General features: G+C 41.5%; 1 protein-coding gene across 3 annotated transcripts in view; it reads left to right on the top strand.

The window, feature by feature from the left end:
• The first annotated feature begins 5,309 nt into the window (after positions 1–5,309).
• wu:fi75a02 overlaps positions 5,310–20,706 on the top strand; it is a 21,776-nt gene continuing 6,379 nt past the window's right edge. The window contains exons 1-5 of one of the 3 annotated variants that reach the window (XM_039771674.1): positions 5,310–5,460; positions 6,846–7,265; positions 11,906–11,978; positions 12,427–16,135; positions 18,657–18,734. In XM_039771674.1, coding sequence (XP_039627608.1) covers positions 6,861–7,265; positions 11,906–11,978; positions 12,427–16,135; positions 18,657–18,734 — 4,265 coding nt within the window. In that variant the 5' untranslated portion in view covers positions 5,310–5,460; positions 6,846–6,860. Of the gene's footprint in view, positions 5,461–6,845; positions 7,371–11,905; positions 11,979–12,426; positions 16,136–18,656; positions 18,735–20,706 lie in introns of those variants that run through there. The other 2 variants (XM_039771673.1, XM_039771675.1) reach the window with 2 other exon arrangements.

Here is a 20,706-nt window from a genome sequence, read left to right as displayed (position 1 = left end):
CTACCGTCCTGTAGACCTACCCTTTCACTCTTCCTGATATCTGTCTGTCACAAATCACTCCTGCCCTCTTCTCCACCCATTCCACCCTCCCTGCACTCTCTTTATCACCTCTCTTCCACAATTCCCATTACTCTGTACTGTTGATCCCAAGTGTTTAAACTCATCCACCTTCGTCAACTCTACTCCTTGCATCCACACCATTCTTCTGACCTCCCTCTCATTTACACGCATGTATTCTGTCTTGTTCCTACTGGCCTTCCTTCCTCTCCTCTCTAGAGCAAATCTCCACCTCTCTAGGGTCTCCTCAACCTGTTTCCTACTATCGCTACAGATCACAATGTCATCAGCAAACATCATTGTCCACGGGGACTCCTGTCTAATCTCGTCTGTCAACCTGTCTATCACCATTGCAAATAAGAAAGGACTCAGAGCCGACCCCGATGTAATCCCACCTCCATCTTGAATGCATCTGTCTCTCCTACTGCAGACCTCACCACGGTCACACTTCCCTTGTACATATCCTGTACAACTCTTACATACTTCTCTGCCACTCCCGACTTCCTCAGACAATACCACAACTCCTCTCGAGGCACCCTGTCATATGCTTTCTCCAGGTCCACAAAGACACAATACAACTCCTTCTGGCCTTCTCTATACTTCTTCATCAACACCCTCAGAGCAAACATTGCATCTGTGGTGCTCTTTCTTGGTATGAATCCATACTGCTGCTCACTAATTATCACCTCCCTTCGTAATCTAGCTTCCACCACTCTTTCCCATAACTTCATGCTGTGGCTCATCAATTTTATCCCCCTGTAGTTACTACAGTCCTGCACATCCCCCTTATTCTTAAATATCGGCACCAGTGAGGGATCTTCTCACTTTCCAATATTCCATTAAACAATTTGGTTAAAAACTCCACTGCCATCTCTCCTAAACACCTCCATGCTTCCACAGGTATGTCATCTGGACCAACGGCTTTTCCATTCTTCATCTGCTTCATAGCTCTCCTTACTTCCTCCTCGCTAATCTGTTGCACTTCCTGATTCACTATCTCCATATCATCCAACCTCTTCTCTTTCTCATTCTCTTCATTAATCAGCCTCTCAAAGTACTCTTTCCATCTGCCCAACACACTCTCCTCATTTGTGAGTATGTTTCCATCTATATCCTTTATTAACCTAATCTGCTGTACATCTTTCCCAGCTCGGTCCCTCTGTCTAGCCCACCGGTCCTTTTCCCCCTCCTTAGTGTTGAACTTCTCATACAACTCATCATATGCCTTTTTTTAGCCTTCGGCACCTCTCTCTTCACCTTGTGCCTTATCCCCTTGTACTCTTGTCAACTTTCTGCATCTCTCTGACTATCCCACTTCTTCTTTGCCATCCTCTTCCTCTGTATACTCTCTGTATATTCCACCACCAGGTTTCCTTTTCCTACTTTCTCTGTCCAGATGTCACGCCAAGCACCCTTCTTGCTGTCACCCTTACTACATCTGCTGTAGTTTACCAACTGTTTTTGGTAATTCTTCACTAGCACCCAGTGCCTGTCTCACCTTCTACCTAAACTCAACCTTGCAGTCTTCCTTTTTCAACTTCCACCATTTGATCCTTGACTCTGCCCTCACTCTCTTCTTCTTCTTGATCTCCAAAGTCATCCTACAGACCACCATCCTATGCTGCTTAACTACACTTTTCCCTGACACCACTTTGCAGTCTTCAATCTCCTTTAGACTGACTCTTCTGCATAGGATATAATCTACCTGTGTGCATCTTCTTCCACTCTTGTACGTAACCTCTACTCCATTTCTCCTTCTATCCACATCATGATAGAACATTTGAATCCACCTCCGATCCACCTGGTCTAGCTCCCCTTCCATTTACTCTCTTGCACGCACAATATATCAACCTTCCTTCTCTCCATCATAACTGCTAACTGATGAATTCATGAACCATACATAGTAACATTTGTTACATGAGGAAATGTAATACAAATATTGAATAATATGCACATTTGAACAAATAATAAAGTGACAGATCTTTGTAAAATTGTTAAAGTATTCAGATTTATATGAAAACCTATTACACTCAGTTGTATTTTGAATGTCCCCCTGAGTATCACTTGAATACAACTCATTCAGTATACATATCTCAGCGCATCTTACTTTCATAAAATGGTCATAGGATCTGAAGTGTTTTGCAATTAAAATAAAGCAAAATTTGCAAAAATGTTCTGTAAAAGTGGGTTAATGGTGGAGGATCAAAGGGATCAACTCAGTTAGGTCAGTCGGAGGCTTCATGTTTGGGAGTTCGAATCTCTTCTACAGTGCATGGAAGGTCTTGGAGTAAGAAGGGAGCACAGGATCTTAGAATGTGGTGAATCAAAAAGAGGAGTGACATGTGTCAGCCTTGGGCGCTTGGACACCAGACATACTGTTGAATTTTGAATCATCTGAAATGGCTTGGTGACACACACCAGTACTCCTGCTAGCAGAGTGTTGCTGTAGTCCAGACGTGACGAGACCAAAGCCTGAACCAAGAGTGGTGCTGCATACTCATGTCAGATCTTGCAGGTGTTGTATAGACAGAATCTACATGACCTTGAGACCATAGCCACATTGTCAGTAAAGTGGTCATCAATCACCACCTCAAAGTTGCTTGCAGACTTGGCAGGTGCTTACACTAATGAATCAAACTGAACAGAGATGTGATGCTAAACAGATGGACGAGCAGTGATAACAGCCCGTCTTTGCCAGCCTAGGCTGGACATGGTGTTTCTTCATCCAGGTATCCATTGGATTCATATGAACTTTATAATATGAGGCTCCAGTCCTCACCTGGGGATTCTGAACAGTTTGCATTGGGGTCTTCCTGATCTTGAAGGGCACCCTTCATTAGTCTGACCAACGTAAATGGCTTTCCTGTCCTTACCAGGACAAAGTTTTCTTTGTTCAAAAATTGTTACCATTGACTTCCTCCTAAAGTTGTGGGGGTCTTTGAACAGAGGGTGGCCCAAACAACGGCAGGTATTTTTACATAGGTTTTCTCACTTGGGGGCATTGTGGCCTCTTTTTGCTTGAATGTTCCCTAAACTGTAATCTCCTCATAGTGATAGAGACCATGTATCAGTTGCTGGAGATTGGTTGATTATAGGCCCTGGTTTATTGTAATCTGTGGCTCAGTTTCAGAATAACAGATATGCAGTGCAATGAAATTGAAGTAGTCCCACTTTCACATCTAGTAAAATGTTCCAGAAAGTTCCAAGACTCAAGTCTGAGTCTCCCAAAACAAGAACTCACTCAATGATGTTGTGCCACCTGCTGGTCATACTCATGAAGCGCAGTGTTAAATACTGGTTATGGAAAAAAGTGGAAATTCTGCAGGGATGCAGCTATCTTTGCTAGAGCTATGGAGGATGTGCCCACTTTGCAAAAAAAATATTTCATGGCCACCTAATTTTTCTCTTTTGTTTTAAATATGTTTTATGCATAGCAACACGTCTCTTTACATTTTAGAAGCTTCCCAGAGTTACGCTCCAATTGTGTAAAGTGACACCCCATCCCCTGCCCCCACTGACACTGGAACAGGGGGGAAACCCCTTAAACATGGACCTTAATTTCCTACCTGGCTGTAGGTCTGTTCATGCAGTCTGCTTCAGCCTGAATATCGGGATCTGTGCACGGATTTAGCAGTCAGAATGTCATGTTAAAACTTGTGTGCCTCAGAAGACTTGTTCTCATATAGTAACTTTATGAGAGTAAATCACAAAGAACACTGGGACCTAATTTTGATTTACTTAAAACGTGATAAAGAAAATTCTTAGGCACCTTGCTGCAGGTGCTATAAACATAAGAAAAAGGGCTTCTGTGTGGCATAAATCACAGATGATTAATTAATTAAGCAAGCTGTGGTGTCTAGGAGGCACAGTGTAAGTGGACTGGCATAATGCAAGTCTAAGGTAAAAAGTGAAGGTGCTGGTAGTCATTACAAAAGGGAGATGGGCGGACAGCTCTGTGCTGACAGATTCATTCGCCTTTTGGTGTGGCCCTGGAGCCATGCTAAGGCACACAGCTAAACGGTCCTTTTAGAGCAAAAGCCATCCCGGTCCCTTTGAGAGCACAGCCCCTCTGCAAGTTCCTCACTCTTTACCTAATGCCATGCAGCTACAATACAAAAAAGAAAAAAATGAGTATTTATTGCCAGCAAAGGGCAGGCAAAAATGTGTTGTCTATTTAGCAACTAAAACTAATAAAGCTAAAACACTGCTTTAATAACTGCAATATTCTTTCAAGTAGATTGCACAGTGGGTTACCTTTGCTACCTCACAGATCTGATGTCCTGTCAGACTGTTGTCCAAGGGCCCTCTGTCCCGGTCTCTTCTCACATCACCAATGACGTCCAGGTTAGGTTAACTGGCAGTTCCAGTGTGAGTGGCTTCTGTAATGAACTGGACCTGGCCAGGGTTATTATCTGCCGTGTGACAAATGTTGCCGGGATGGGCTCCAGTTTGCCTGACTGTGAATTTTACTAATAGGGATTCAGAATGTTGTTACCTATTTAACTGATTTTTTTGCCTGAATAAATATGCACCTACTTACGTGTCAGGTTCCTTTATCCATGGTGAGTTTGAACATTTAAGATACAATTGCTTACAATTCTTTTGTTGAAAACTGAAGTGACTTGGTCATGGTCATACAATGGCTGTAGCAGAATTTGGTCCCATGATCTCAGAGTTTGACTTTTTGCCATAACCTCTGTGTCACACATAATTGCTTTATTTCCTGTTCCCCAGTCCTGTCTTAGACCAGATGTTATGTATTGCCAACTGGAACACCTCACATTAAAAATGGGAACCAGCCAGCCAACCCCAAGTATGGCATGTCACTCATGTTGACATATGGCCTGTGCGCTGGTCCAATCTCTCCCAACAGTGACGCTCCACAAATCATATGTCCGGTCCAGGCAAGGACATCTGCTCTTCTGGAGGTGATTACTCTTGCTTGGCATGCCATCTGGTTCTGCAGAGACCAGCCCGCAGCATCCTGTGTGTGTTCATCTATATGTTGAAATAAGACTCCTTCAGTTTGATACCCTCTCTCCATCATTAGCAGGTGCCACCTGCCCCGCCCAGGTCTGCCGATGCCACCACTCTCAACGGTTCTTCAGCAAAAGACTTTGCAAGTCAGCTGGACAGGTCACGTGCCTGTCATAGGAGGCGGGCTCTCCGTCCCCGAGTCTTCCCGCCCCTATGAGACGGACTGGCCAATGAGCGCGCGGGCCGCGTCCGCGTGGCGGTAGTAGTGAGCGCAGTACCGGAAGCGGGGGCTCTAACGACCCGGAGTGTCAGGGTTCTGATGATGAGAGGATGGATCGCGGATTGTAGGAGAGTAGAGAGCACAGCCAGTCGGCACCCGGCTCAGGCAGACTGGAGCGAAGCAGACTGCAGCGGCGCGTACGTGAGGTAAGCGGGATGAGCGGGCGGCGAACGCGGGGCGGGGGAGGGGGATGAGTGAGCGAGGGAAGAACGGGAGGGGCCAGAGCGAGCGGGCCCGTTCCGTTACGGGAGCCGTCCGAGCCCCGCGCGGGCTAGAGCGTGCCGAGTTTTGAAGAGCCCACGGTGGCTCGGAGCGCACCGATTAGACGGGAGAGAGAGGAGACGAGAAGAAACGCCGCGCGTCGCTCTTTCTGTCCGCGATCCCCAACACCCCGATAAGAGTTTTTTGGGGGAAATTTGCGTTTCACGTCGGTGAAACGTGGAGTTGCCTCGTTAAGGAAGCTCGGGGCGTGAGGATTTTACCGGCGTTTCTGAAACAATTTGTAATTCTTTTCTCTCTTTGTAATTTCACGATCGTCATACTTCAAGTGGTCAGTGTAACTGATACTTGCGTTATTTAAACGGACAAATTATAAATCGTCTCTTTCAAAATCTATCTGCACTCAAGCTTGTTAGCATCTCCGTTTTCATTTCTCGCAACGAGTAAATATAAACACACTGTTCATTAATTTATAATTCGAAAAGGAAAAAAAAGGCACTTTTTAAGTGTAGATTGTGTTCATGTCAACCAGGAAATAGTTAGGCTTATCAATCGGTCTTTATAGCGCCTTTTGCAGTGACCGACTTTCCATAATTACGAGCCAGCATTATAAGCGTTAAAAAGTGCATTACAGTTTCTTCATACAACTTTAACAAAGGACCCCATGACTGCCACCAGCAGCAAACATACATAAAGGGGCTTTGAAAAAAACAAAATAACAAAAAAGCAGATAGTCTTTTGTAATCAAGTTGTGCGCAGAAACTAGAGAAAACACGCAAGAAAAATGTGCAGAATCGAAGCTGGCACTCGAATGCTGTATGGCAGAGATTGTTTTTTGTGCCATTCCCTTTTTTTTGTGTTTCTGCTGTTTCCAGTGCTTTGGCATGTTGTGTTGGAGCCTGTTGTGGCAGCAAAGTGATGACCAACCCTACATATGTTGTTGCTTTTTAATGACAGTCACATAATATATATATATATATATATATATATATATATATATATATATATATATATATATATATATATATATATATATATATATATTCTTTATGGAAATTGTCCCAATGCCTATTTAATTAGCCTCCCCCATTGTAAAATTAATAATGGTACTCTCCTTCAGGGCACGATAAGAGCCTGTGCTTCCATCTCTCCCTCTTTACTGTAGATTAGGTTGGTACTTCTAATACCTCTGCTGGTTGTTAAGCTATTGCCATTACCCCCACCCCACCCCCCAATGGTGAGGGGGGCAGCCTCTGAAGGAATGAAGGGTTTAATGTCAAATAATAACACTCCTATTTATTTTTTTGTACAGGGCCGCATGTGAGTCATGAGGCTGCAAAGCAGGAGTGGGGAACTTGCAGCTGGTCAGCCATTAACATTCATGTCCACACCTGCTGTCTCTAATATTGGTTGTAGCATCTACCCTGACCTAGAAGGTGGGACGGTCTCCTTGCTGCCGGATAAATCGGTGCTTAGTCCCAGCAACCTTGAACCTGATTATTTGGAAAAGTCAGAAGGTCTTCCTCAGGACAGCAGTTTTTCAGTTGAGACCTGCACATTGTCACCCCAGTCGGCTGTGACAGCCGCAGTCACATTTTGTCAGCAGCCAGCCTCCTTGACTGAACCTTTTTGTAATGTGGCGGAAGAGACGGCGCTGGAGATCATGCATGTGGATCTGAACTGGAAAGGCGAACGCAGTCCTACCTCTTTGTTGCTGCCCGATGACATGGAGGCAAGTAGCCGAGGCAGCAGCATCAGGTCAAACCTGGAATATGGGAATGGGGATTCTGAGAGCCCGACTACGCCGTGCCATCTGGCTGAACAGACAACTGAACCGGTGGGGTCTAGTCTCGTCTCTCTTTAACAAATAGACAGCTAGTGTATTTTGGCTTTTTTCCCTGCTTATTGACAGTGAGGTTTGCAAATAACTTTATTTAGCGGGTTGCCTTTTGAATTTTCAATTTCTGTTTGATACTTTAAATATTTCCTGTGTTAAGCCCATAAAACATAACCAGATAATTGTTTTTTCTTTTGCCCAGGTATATTGCAGCAGGTTATTGGCTTATAGCCGATCATTAAACTGTTTGTAATTATTAATGTGGCCTTATAATATGTTAAAGGAATGTGAAAAAGTCTGCTTCTCTATAAATGGTGACACAGATACCTTGTATTCAGATATTCAAAATAATTTGTCATCATATTTATGTTCTTACATTTAATTGTACCAAACTGGTCTGTTTAATAACTGCAGTCTTTAGGACTTGCGTTTCAAGTTTGTGTTTAGAAAACGTGACTGATTGTAGTGGCCAGCAGTCTGCAGCTAAACATTTATGTCTTCTCTCTTCTCCTTTCTTTGACTCCTTCTGTTTACAGTTTTGCTTTTCTTGATGTTTTGCTGATTTTGAAGCGTGAATGCAAGTAAATTGTGGGTGACGGGTCCTACAGCTTGTGCTTTTTGGGGTTACATGGTTATCTTTTTCAGCCCCATTGGGCACTTTTTCCAGTTAAGTAGAACATTGCTTTGTCATCTCCTATAATGCAGTACCAAGTTGGCCTTGAAAAACACCCAGCCATATGTGGGTATCACTATGGACAGGAGCCTCGCCTATCTGAAAAGTCAGAAGAGTTAAAGCAAGTGTAAATTTACCTGTTGTGATAAAATGAGCAGGAACTATAAGAGTATCAGTTGTTTAGATTCCACATGGTTTTCGACAGTTGGAGGAATGGCTCATTTTTAACACTGTCTTTAAAGGCATGAGCATCGTTTAATTTTGGCAGGAATTCATCTCCTTGAGATCTAAAAGAAAAGCTTCACTTCCAGTCTAGGCAGGCAGGCAGACAGGCCACCAAACTGTCGATCAGTATGTGTAAAAAACGTGATGGTGCCATACCAATGTTCAGAGTGCTCTTGAATAACTGGTGCAGAAGCAAACTACCTGTAATGGGTGGTGACTCAGGGTGTCATGATACCAGAATTTTTGCATTCAATTCCAGTTAAATTTCATGATACTCGATACCCATTTGATAAATCGGCATAAACAGAAATCTCATTCAATGTCTGTTTATTTAAAGTACATCTTTTAGTCAAGTGAACAATATTGCACACGTTCTTTAATAGATTATAAAATATATAAATACTGATAGTAACAGCAGCTTTAAAATAGTGGTATAATCCATCAAATAGCAACCCAACTATCATTTAAATAAAGGAGTATTGTCATTCATAAATATCAGATTACTAGGCTGGGTTGAATTTTAATGTGTAATAAATGCGGGGATTTCCCTAGTGTGACTAGGGGGTCCATACATATCATAATGGACTCCCTGATTTATGTGCGCGTTGTACTTTTATCCTCTTGACATTTTCTATCAAATAGCTAAAAATACAGCTTAAAATAATTCTGTACTGTTGATACAGTGAATTCCAAGATGATTCAGGATATTCATTTAAACAAACTCTTTAGGATGTTTTTTTTAACATCTTTTGTCAGAGAATTCCTCTGTTAGGTTTCTAGTGTAACATTTATATTTTCATCATTAGCTAGTTAGGCAACTTCCCAAGGAGCAATGGATGAGTGAAATTGATTCAGTTTTCAAAGATCACAAAATCCTAGTGCTGTTTTTTTTGCATTTGTCTAAACTTGAATGTTTTCTGTGTGAAGTCAAGCTTATTATTTCAGAACTCTTGATTAACGGCGTCTGTTGTGCCATTTTCAAGGTGTCTTACATTGGTGATCAAACTTTGTTATTGCTTAGCCTGTGTACAAATCCAGAATTGGACTACTAAGTGGACTTGAGGTGTACAATGTGTGGTTTCACTACATTTGTCACATTTGAGGGATTTCACTTGGGAGCATTGGATTGCCTTCAAAAACCAAACAACTGATACAACTTGAGCATTTGCATATTCATATTTCCCAATAAAATATGTTTATTTGCTCATCCTTCTAACTGGCTTAATTGTGGAGCTTTCTACTTGGAAGCACTAAATAAATTTTACTGTATTCTGGTATTAACACATGGAGCAGCTCCTTTTATTGCTGGTGTACACCAGCCAAGTAGCCACTTCATTTAAAACTTGCTTTGAGTTTTACTTAAACTGTAGTGTGCAGTTTCCTCCCACATCACACAATGTTGTGTACGCAGTTGTGGGAGTTTGCAAGGTTCCACCATGACTCTGAATTGTATAAATTTGTAGGAAAATGGATAGACGGCCATCTGTAGACGTACGTAATGCAATCAGAGAATGGAGGCAAAGGCTGTTCCTGTATAAATAATTATCGTGTCTATAGGACGCTGTATTGAATTTATCTTTGTTTCGTCTTACACATTTGTGACACTACAAAGTGAGCAATTACAGCATGCATCTGATTGGTCCTATCATTTCACGATCAGAAAAGTGATGATAACGTCGGCTTGTGTGTCTGCGTTTTTTGGCTTTTTTTTTTGTTTTTTAAATAATCAACAATTATCTCAAACATAAAGCATTTCCAGACATGACTCCTGGTGTCATTCTTTTTGACGTGTTGATGCGTCTCCCCGCTGTGAGCTATTTTCATACGTAGTTTTTACTCCAGTGTTTCTCACACATATTGCAGTTGTGCATGAGTGCAGTACTGACATTTACTTTGTACTACCAATTATGTAATAATGCCTGCACCATTATGTTTTTAGGATTTTGGTATTGACCTGGTGCTGACGTATGCAGTAGGTTCTTGTGACATCCTTACTGGTGGCTATACTGAGGGCCGTTACGGTTGTTGGTTCATTTCACCCTACTGGCTCACCATGTAATGTGGCGCACACCCCTATTTGTTAGCCACTGCACTAAAGTTTTGTATCTGTAAAGTGCTTTGGGCTTTTGTGAAAGTAGACTAGCAATAGGACAACAAAGAAGGGGCAAAGCAGTGTGTAATTTTGTGCTTAAAGACATCATCAGCCTGTTTACACGCACCACTGTGAGGCTACACTAAAAACTGAGCTATTTTATTGTACCGTCCTGAGATTTCCAGATTTCTTTATTTATCAAATCATCCACTTTACTGAAAAAGCCTCTGCTCATATGTAAAAAAAATCCCTCAGGTTGCATTTATAGCTGAATTAGTAATGGGGTGTGTTACATCCTGCCAACTTTGATTCAAATTTAAGGTTCTTTTTTGAGTAAGAATTGACACTATTGATTCAAAGATTGGACGGTGGCGCCGTTGTTGTGGGTATTGAATTTAGTTTCTTTTGTGATTGCAGAAAACCTACTTGGGACACTCCGCATAAAGGTGTATTTTTTGGATCTGCCATTTAACTGTTTCTTTAATGTTCTATGTACACAAAATATAAAGGCATTGTATATACTGTGTGAGAAGAAGAGACAAGAGACATGGCAAGGGTTGGAGCAGCCACCCGTTTAATTCGGTATCCTGGCTGCAAAAGCAAACGATTCATGATAGAGTCAAGTTTACACGACAGAGTCCTAAACAGAACTGCCTCCCAGGGAAAAGGTGTGAGGCTTTATAGGACGTTTGGGGGGAACTGATGTCGTCTTCGGGACCGGGACCGGAAATGATGTGTCCTGAGTCAAGGTGGTGGCTCCTGGTGGGATTTCCCGGGAAAGGCCTGCAGGGAACTTCGAAAGAGCATCAGTGTAACCCCGATCCAAAAGGGGGCAGATGTATTATCAGTCATCTCTAAGCCCTTCAGCTGCCTCCTATGCACACGTGTGTGACAACTGCCAGGTGTTTAGCAGCACACCAAGCTTCCTTTGGATTTTTCATAATTCATGATTATAACCATATTTATAATAGCCAGCTTATCAATATTAGGAGCATTATCCATTTATTTTCTCATGCCAGATGTGTGTGCTGCACTGGTTCAATGGCTTGCATCTCAAAACAGTGTTTGTGGATAAATGGCTATGACATTTTTCCACTATGTCAATTGGATTTTTAAATTTTATTTATTTATATTTTTAACACTTGGGTTGGAAAATATTTTGACTTCAGGCTAGATTTTCTCTCTTGTTAGTTACACACGTTGCAAGCAAGCTGCCACACTGGGCCGCTCCATAACTTAGACATTCTGCCTCATTCAGATTTGACTGTGTAGTGTGTTTGTAGGAGTCTGAGGTGAATTTCTTCTTTTTGCTCAAATGCTTACCATATTTATTCCAGTAAAGTGCTACAGTAGGAAGTCGGGAATAGGAGCTGCCCTGTAGCCCTTCTTGTGATCTTGAGAAAGCTGAAAGCACTTTGTTTTTCTCTTTTCTGCCTTCTATTTTATACCTTTGTCTTTGAGGCCTCAGCTTTTGTAGAGGGGATAAGTTGGTCCTGGGCGTTTTGCCTTGTGAGAGAGCTCAATTTTCTGAAATTCTGTTTTCAGGAAAATTCTGAAGCAAAACAGCACATGACAAGTAAAGATGTAGAAAAAATGTGTCTCAGGGACAGCATCACAGGTATGGCTCAACATTTTTTTGTACTTGGTTAAAAAATATGCTGGTTTGCTGGCTATCTCTTAACATTGAGTTTTGTATTAAGGAAAAAAATAATAGTGTTGTTGTAATTTAATGGGACAACAGATAAACATCATAGCTTCAGCCATCAGATTTAACTCCTTTGTTCACTTCACAACCTTACTTTTTATATTTGACTTTGTGGTGTCATTGTTGCTGAAACTTTATTATTTCAACTCAAATTTATTTCAAATGAGCCAATAGAACAAACTTTTATTTTACACTGCGTTTCAACTTCCTTCCCAGGAAGACCATGTTTCTTTAAGATGAATACAGGCATAACTGTTAATAAAGCATTGAACTTTCTGTTTATAGTCAAGGTTAAAACTGGTCATTGGAGTATTAAGTCCAGTTTAAATTTCACACATAACACCTTTTTTTTTGTTTATAGATATAGGAATGGAGCCACAGCTGTCACAACTGGAATCTGTTTTGGATGTAAATAACACACAGTTTAGCCTCATTGAAGAGAAAGGCCTGGAAGCACCTGTAGACTTGGAACTAAAAAGTGTATCCGTTCCTTCAAATGACAGTGTTAAAAACTGTTCCTGTAAGGCTGTTTCAAGTTGCTCCAACACTTTAATTTGCGGGCCTTGTAGTTCCAACTTTGCAAATGATGGCACCAGTCAAACTCCTGAAAATCTGACTGTTAAAAATGAAAGTACACAGTCATTCTCAAGTAATGAAATATTGGAGGAAATAAAAACCATTACAGACCCCACAGATGCACCCAAAACGGGTAATGAGATGTCGAGTGATCTGGTCAATTGCTGTGTATCCTTATGCCCTGGAGAGGCAGCGGTACAGTTGAGCACTGATAGTTTGCATCCCACGATCATTGAACCTTCTCCGGATGTGAAGTCCTTTCAAGCTGATACCTTAAGTAGCACCTATGGACAAACATCAGCTGATGATAGCTGTTCAGCTGTGGTAAAAGACGCTGTAGACTCTGACAACAGTGATCTTTCGGGACAAGTATGTCTTCACAGTAATCAAGTCCACCAGGATCAAGATTTCTCTTTTCCTTTGATTCAGCATGCAGGCATTTTATGTGGTGAGGTTCCAGGGTCTTCTAATCTGCCCTTCAATTCCAATTTGGCTGCAGAGACTGAAAGGTTGGACTTAAGTGCACCTCTGAGTTCTGATGGTAGCACAGCACAGGAGGTAGAAAGCTCTTCAGAAAGGCTTGATTTGAAAGATGCTGAGAGCTTGCGCCTTGACCATACTTACTGTTTACAATGCAATTTAAATATTAGGGTGCCTTCGGATACAAGTGTTCCAGTGGGCTTGTCAGGTACATTTTGTCCTCTTCAGTCAGATCAGCATGGCAGACCTCTGGAGCCCGCTCTGCCTTCTGGTGAGCATAGTATGGTCTGCAGTGCAAGTACTTTTGAATCTTCTCGCCAGATGGACGAGGAGGAAATGACAACATTTTCATGTGCAGCGGATAATCTTTCAAAGCTCCAAGAGGAAAGCACAGATTTGGCCTTACCTGGGCCGTCACTTCTTAGTGAAGAGGTTATATTTGAAGAAATGTGTGAAGTACCACTGGAAAGCTGTCAGGAGGTTGTGTATCTTGAGGAAGGGAACCTATTGAACAGTACACAGCTATCTTGCCAAGCAGATGGGACTCCTTTTCAACAACCTACAGAGATGGAAACATGCTTCACATGTGAGAGTGAGTTCTCTGATGAAAGCAGTGATGGGCTTGCAGTTGACAATTTGGGTAGTGCTGAAATGGAAGAGCAAGAGATGCTGGAGGTTCTTATCCAGAATGAGATGAATGAAGACGTGTGTGTCGTAATATCAGAGGATGGGGAGCTGTACAAAGAGCTGCTGTCCTTCTGCAAAGAGACCCCACACCAGGACACGTCTGTTAAAGAGGAGGTGGACCAGTTCACCCTTGATTGTGATCCTTCGCAAGATTTGCAGTATTCACAGGAGATGGATCAAGAATTGCTACCATCTTTTGATACGGCCTCCCTGTTTGAACATAGCAGTGACACTTCTAGAAAGGTGGAATCCATTTTAGAACACAAGTTACCTTTTCAGCATGAACATCCAGATGGGAGTGTCAATTCTGAAGAAGAGATTTGTCAAACGTTTGCGGATTCAGAGTGTGATAGGCTGGTTATGCCTGTTCAAAATGCTTGTTCATTAGAAGAGCCCATTATTTTGTCTCCAACTATGGAAAAGAGCTCTGCCTCCACTGAAGATAAGATGGATATAGTGCTTGGTGACAAAGGTTATGTTGGAAGTGTCAACTGCAGCATGGAACAGTTAACAGTCTCTGGGGTGGCTTTTGAGCACTTAAAGATGGGTGTGGAAGAAGTGGAAAAGCACACTGTTGTTGAGGAAAACCACCAATCCTCAGAAGTGTGTTCTGTCTCCTGTAGTGAAAGAGAGGCAGCTTTAAGAGGAGCTGAGCTGGTTCAGGATTTAGTGTTTTCTGATGGTATATGTCAAGCAGTTCCGGATGATGCCTCTAGCTCTAATTCTGTTGTGCCTTCCAGGGAAAGTGTGCAGCAGCATTCAGGATGTTTAGAAAGGTCTGCTGCGTTTTTAGAGTCTGTGTCTGAAACACCTGCATCGGGCCACAACCTTTCTGATGATCCAAGATTGGCTGAAGCAACTTTATGTGAATCAGGTACTGCTTTGCCACAAACATTCCCAGATACACATTTGAAACTGCCATGTAAAATGGACTGTGGTTCAATGCCAAAGTACTGTCCATCAGTTTTTGACCCTTTACAGAATGCACGGTTTTTCTCCCCATTGAAGCACCCCAAACTGCTGCCACCATCCACTGGGGATGTTAAACATAAACAAACCCGGGGCCAAATAAGGAAAAAGTGTCCTGTGGAGCTCAGAGTGCAACCAAAAAGAAGGTGCAAGGCTGGAATGCAAGCTGTAGATCCATTAAAAGATCTTCAGAGGCTGAACAATGTGAAAACTGCAGGCTTTACAAGGGGTCCTTTTGAAAACCTGCCTCAATTATATCCAAGCAAAACAAAAAGCACTTTCAAGGCAAGGACTGTTTTTAATGCAAAACCATCAATGTCATTAGAGCAGACTGTTTCTTCTTTCCAGAACACAGGATCCATCTCACAACTGACCTGTCTAACTGTGTTCAGTAAACAGAGGTGTAGAACTCTTAAGGAGCCCCTGCTAATGAGACTGTCCAAGGTAGCTAGCAGTCTAGTCCCTGTAGATGGCCCTAAACATGTTGCTAGGCTCTGTAGATGGTCATCAAAGGCTGCTCCTTACAAGGGCGTCAGAAGCCTTAACTGCAGAGCAGCTGATCTATTGCCTTGCTCAAGCAAGGAGTTACAACAATACTGGGACAATCAATTTTGTCAGGTGACCCCTTTTTTACGTAGAAGTTCTCGAAGCCTCAAGATGAGGCATTCTCTAGTTAGCAACACGTCTGACTTCTCACAGATGTCCTTGTCTAAGCCTGGTCTTTGGAAGCCTGCAGGGGCCTTCACAACTCCTGTTTTCCCCTTTTCATTGCATTTCAAGGTAGAATGTTTGTCCTCGTTGTTGTCCTTTGAAGCTGTCCCTCTGCAGGAAAAGTCCTTGATGCTTAAAGATGGGACATCCCGGTCGCCTTCCCTATCATCATCTTCAGAGTGGACCATTTCTGTTCTTATCCCTGACATTAATGCAGTCTTCTGCTCTGGAGATGTTCCTGCATCAAAGAGAACACTCTCTCCAGTTTCGTTTACATACGTAGAAAGCAGTGAAGTGGAAAAGGAGAAACTCAGCTGTGTTATACCTACAAGAACTCAGTGGACAAGTAATTCACCATTCTCCAGATTTGGACTACATACCATTCTAGCTCTGTTTTCTCCTGCATGTTATCGTATTTGGACTAGGCAGCGGTGTGTGGGGAGCCAACAACTGGCTCTACAAAAACACTCCTTCCCTCGTTTTGAGGAGAGGACCAGAGCATTTGCTCCAAGGGCCCATTCCCATCAGAGTCCAGTTCTCCCTTTGCGCAGCGCATTGGCCAGGATCATAGCTGCCTGGAGTAGTCGACCACTAAGATCTTCCCCAGCTGAATCCTCCATTGTGATTAGTCTAGATCCTGACTACAGGTATGTTTTCAAAAATAAATCCTGCTTTTTTAAAGAGGTACAATTGTTTTACTTTGGGTAATACCTTAGTTTCTTCAATTTTTTTTTTTTTGTTCATTATCCTTATATATACAAATATCTGATAATACTATGGAACCCTTTAGAGTTGTGGCCTTCATTAGAAAACCTGAAAAGTTCTAAATAATTGTTTTTGTGTCAGTATTCTTCAACACAATGTGAGGTTTTGATGTAATAGCCATTGAAATGTCAAAACGTGAAACAAGTATTTTATGATCATTAGAGATGTAACGGTGCCAAAATCTTGGTTTGGAGTTCATAACACAATGTTTTCAGTATCGTTGACTGTTATTTTGTAATTAACAAGAAAACTGTAGTAGGAGATGTGTGCACCTATAATTTGGCTTGTTGTGGGTCAGGGCTTGCCAAGAGCAGGTGGGGAGACGAGCAGTAGGAAAGTATAGATAAGACAAGAAGAAACCATGAAGAGTGGCATCAAATTGATTTGCACAGAAAGGGTTGTTACATGTAAACTCTATAATAGGCTAATTGAACATTGGAAGCATCCTAACTACATTGGCATGTAGAGATGAAGAAAATTATGTAGTTCTCTAATCTGTTAAAGTTAAATATTGAGGTTTCTCTAGCAAAAATGTGAATTCTATGGTTTTTTCTGGGAAGAAGTATATTTTGTTATCCTTGCATATTGTCTGTACAGAACTGCGTCACTTCCACATTTGGCGCCCTAATGCTGTTGTCATGGTTTAAAAAGGACAAAGAAAGCTTACTTGGACATTAATTTCCTCCCTGCTATTGTATACATGAAAACTACACACCCTTTAAAGTTAATGGTAATTTAATGTTAACAAGAACATACAATGCATGCCTTCATTTGTCTGTTTTCTGAGATTGGGTAGGACCTTGCGCAAAAGGAACGGAGCAGTACCCACGTGTACAGCTGTCTGGCACATTTTGTGTAACTGAGCATATGAAAATAAACCTGGAGTCCCTTGAGTAAGCCAAAGTGAATGTGGGGGACACGTGCAGACTTCACACAAAGACAAATTAATCGTGCATCCCTGTGTGTTAGGGGGTGGGTCACAAGACGGTGCCCTAGCAACAAGTCACTCCCAGTCCAGGCCAGGATGTGAACTGGCATCTAAAACCTTACCGGGGAGGGAACAACCCACCCACCCCATTGCCTAAGGTAGCTGGGACAAGGAAAAGTCCTTTCATGCAATTAATTGTTGAGGTTTTTGCCTGATTGTATTCTTCTCATCATTTAAGCACTAGTCTGTGTATGATGCAACTTCAGTCACCAAGTAATTGGAGTCATTTGTTTCAGATCACACAGACACATTAATATGTTATATTTTATTTATTTATTTATATAGCACATTTTCATACAAATAGTCGCTCAAAGTGCTTTACATAATGAAGAATAGAAAAATAAAAGACACAGTAAGAAAATAAAATAAGTAATAATAAAATATGTTGATATATCTTAAGTAACAACAAACTTCATCCTTAGTCTCACCCCACCTTGTTGTCAGGATCAAGGCTCCCATGTGGCCAAAAAGGTGCAGTGGAACCAAGGGAGCCTGTACTTTATTTATGTAAAAAAATATATAATAATGATGCCGAATATGCTAACAGGTGGCTTTTTCTTTATCTTAATGCTACATGTTGGGTAGAGTAATTCAGCAAGTCATCCCCACTTCTGATTCCTTGTCAGCTGCATAACTGGGGATGTTACTTTGAATCGGGATGTTTACTGACTTCACTTTCTGTTTCTGCTTCCTGCAGAGTTTTGTGCTTTCCATCCTCGCGTGACCATACAGTACCTTTCTGTGCTTTTCATGTGCCAAGCTGCCTTCCCTCATATAGTATGAATGTGACATCTTTCTGGATTTTGGTGTCACTGCTGTGTGTCCCTGGTTGGATTAAAGAGGCTTTCTGGAATGGTACACCTTTTAAGAAGTGCTACTTTTATTTTGGCCAAGTCCTAAAGACCCCATATTGTGCAGTATGAATGCTGTTTTCAATTCTGCTCCTTGTGATCTTAACAATGCCCCACAAACCTCAATCTACTGTATCTTCTTCTTCCTCTTTCGGCTGCTCCCATTAGGGGTCGCCACAGCAGCTCATCTTCTTCCATATCGTCTTGTCCTCGTCATCTTGTTGTGTTACACCCATCACCTGCATGTCCTCTCTCATCACATCCATAAACCTTCTCTTCGGCCTTCCTCTTTTTCTCTTCCCTGGCAGCTCTCTCCTTAGCATCCTTCTCCCAATATACTCAGCATATTTCACAATTGTGAATGTTAAAAGATGGTTACTTGAGAACTAAAATTTTACACTTGGTTGCTTTCTTAAGAGGGTCCATCTCATTTTTACCCTGTTTACAATTTCAATCCAGTTTGAGTTTGAAGTACCACATAAGCACCAAAAAAAGTCAATTGCTGCTGTAATGCTGCTGATTTCTCCTAACTATCCATGTCCTTTAATTTTAATTTCTCAACAGCTATGCAAGTCTCTCTCCTGAAATGTTTGGAGCAAAAATGCAAAGAGAAGTTCTTCCTGCTAAATGTGGTTTCACCAGGTAGGATAATGGCTACATTGGACTAGGGATTTAGGGACTTGAAATTCAGAGAGAGATTACAGTGGATGTTTTAAAGGGGGTGAATTGGGTAAACTTTGCAAGACTTAATACTCAATCTGCATACCATTTTCTTTTTCTTTTTAAAAGAAATGTGTGAGTTTAATTTTATCATAGTGATTTTTCACATGAATTCTGTTCCCTTTGCTAATATTGACCAAAAAAGTGAAAGTTGTAGTGGGAAAAAATGCATAGCAGGGTAATTTTTTTCACATAGGAAATAATGGACACAGTTGTTAAGATGCACTTGAAACACCAATCGTTTCCCTTAGGGTACAGTCTTTTAGCTTACAGATCAAAGGCAATCTAGAACAATACAACAATAAGTTCATAAAATAAAAGGTCAGTTTTGCTGACTATGAGAGCACAACCTGTTTTGTTCTGGCTGGAGGCTTTTAAGGTGGGCTATCATTTTTGAAAAGGAGTAATAAACAGAACAGAATTCTCCAGGTTTTATTTGTCACCTTCTGCAAAAAAAAAAACTTCAAGTGCCTGTTGCACAGCTTCATGCATAGGGAACCTTTCATTTATTTGCATTAGCTTTGCTTATTTTACTGTACAGCACTGTGCAATCCCATACCCATTTTCCTTTTTAATAGGTAGTTCATCTTCCTCACATATTGACCGTTTGCCTATGTATATCCTGTAGATTTACTTGTTTGGATGCCATTTTGTTTTTTTTTCCTCTAAAAACTCTTACCAAAAAAAGACAATTTTTTGTGTGTAGCCAAACATAAAAAAGAAATCTTCAATTTGTATAGTGTAAGACTTTATCATCATTTGGGTTTGGCGATGTCACACTGTATCCATGGATTGAGGTAGTTTTCATTGTGTGATGTTTCCTCAAATAAGCAGAGTTTTTATTTTGCAAAGGAAAAAGAGTACAGTGGAGCATCTGATAACTTGGACCATTTTGCATTTGAAAATCTCAAGGGAAGCACAGTAACTTTTAGATAAAAGGAAGTGTGCATTTTTAGGGCATCTGCATTAACTCCACCCAAAATATAGATTTTTTAAATGTTACTTACCCCCTGTAGCTTGTAGTGAAGGACAGGAAAAAAATTGAATCCCATGTTTTTGTGGAAAAAATAAATATTGAATATTTTCTCTCAACATGATTTATAGGTGACCAGCACTATACAGTCTCAAACAATGTGAAAATGGGGGTAAAAAACGATCATATAACATTGTGTTTGAATTGAAAGTCACTGGTGAAGAAACCAATCTTTAATTCAAACACAAGCCATTGTGAGAATGATGTCTTCCCTGATTACATCCAATGTAAGAAAAAGAAATGCACACATTTTGTGCATTTTGACCATGCAAACAGATATTGAATGTGTGGACTATGCCGCACAAATTACATGAGAATTCCCACTCCCTACAACCGTCTTTTTTTAATATCGCTTGGCTCTGTAGAGGGTGGCATGGTGGCGCAGTGGGTGGCGCTGCTGCCTTGCAGTTAGAAGACCTGGGCTCACTTCCTGGGTCCTCCCTGCTTGGAGTTTGCATGTTCTCCCCGTGTCGGCGTGGGTTTCCTCCCACAGTCCAGAGACATGCAGGTTAGGTGCATTGGCAATCCTAAACTGTCCCAAGCGTGTGCTTGGTGTGTGGGTGTGAGTGCCCTGTGATGGGCTGGTGCCCTGTCTGGGGTTTGTTTCCTGCCTTGCACCCTATGTTGGCTGGGATTGGCTTCAGCACACCCCCGTGACCCTGTAGTTAGGATATAGTGGGATGGATGGATGGCACTGTAGAGCATTGTATTTGAACTTTAAGCGTTTAATTTATCCGTGAAAACATGAGATTTAAATTTTGTTTTTGGCCACAACCACAAACTGCATGGGGGGAGTAACATTTCAAATATCATTTTTGGTGGCATATTCCTTTAATATATATGGCATTTTTCTAGATACTT

Source organism: Polypterus senegalus, chromosome 12 (genome assembly GCF_016835505.1).
Source record: "Polypterus senegalus isolate Bchr_013 chromosome 12, ASM1683550v1, whole genome shotgun sequence".
Lineage (NCBI taxonomy): Eukaryota > Metazoa > Chordata > Cladistia > Polypteriformes > Polypteridae > Polypterus > Polypterus senegalus.
Note: the sequence above shows the minus strand (reverse complement) of the source record. Positions and strands in the feature narration are given on the sequence as shown.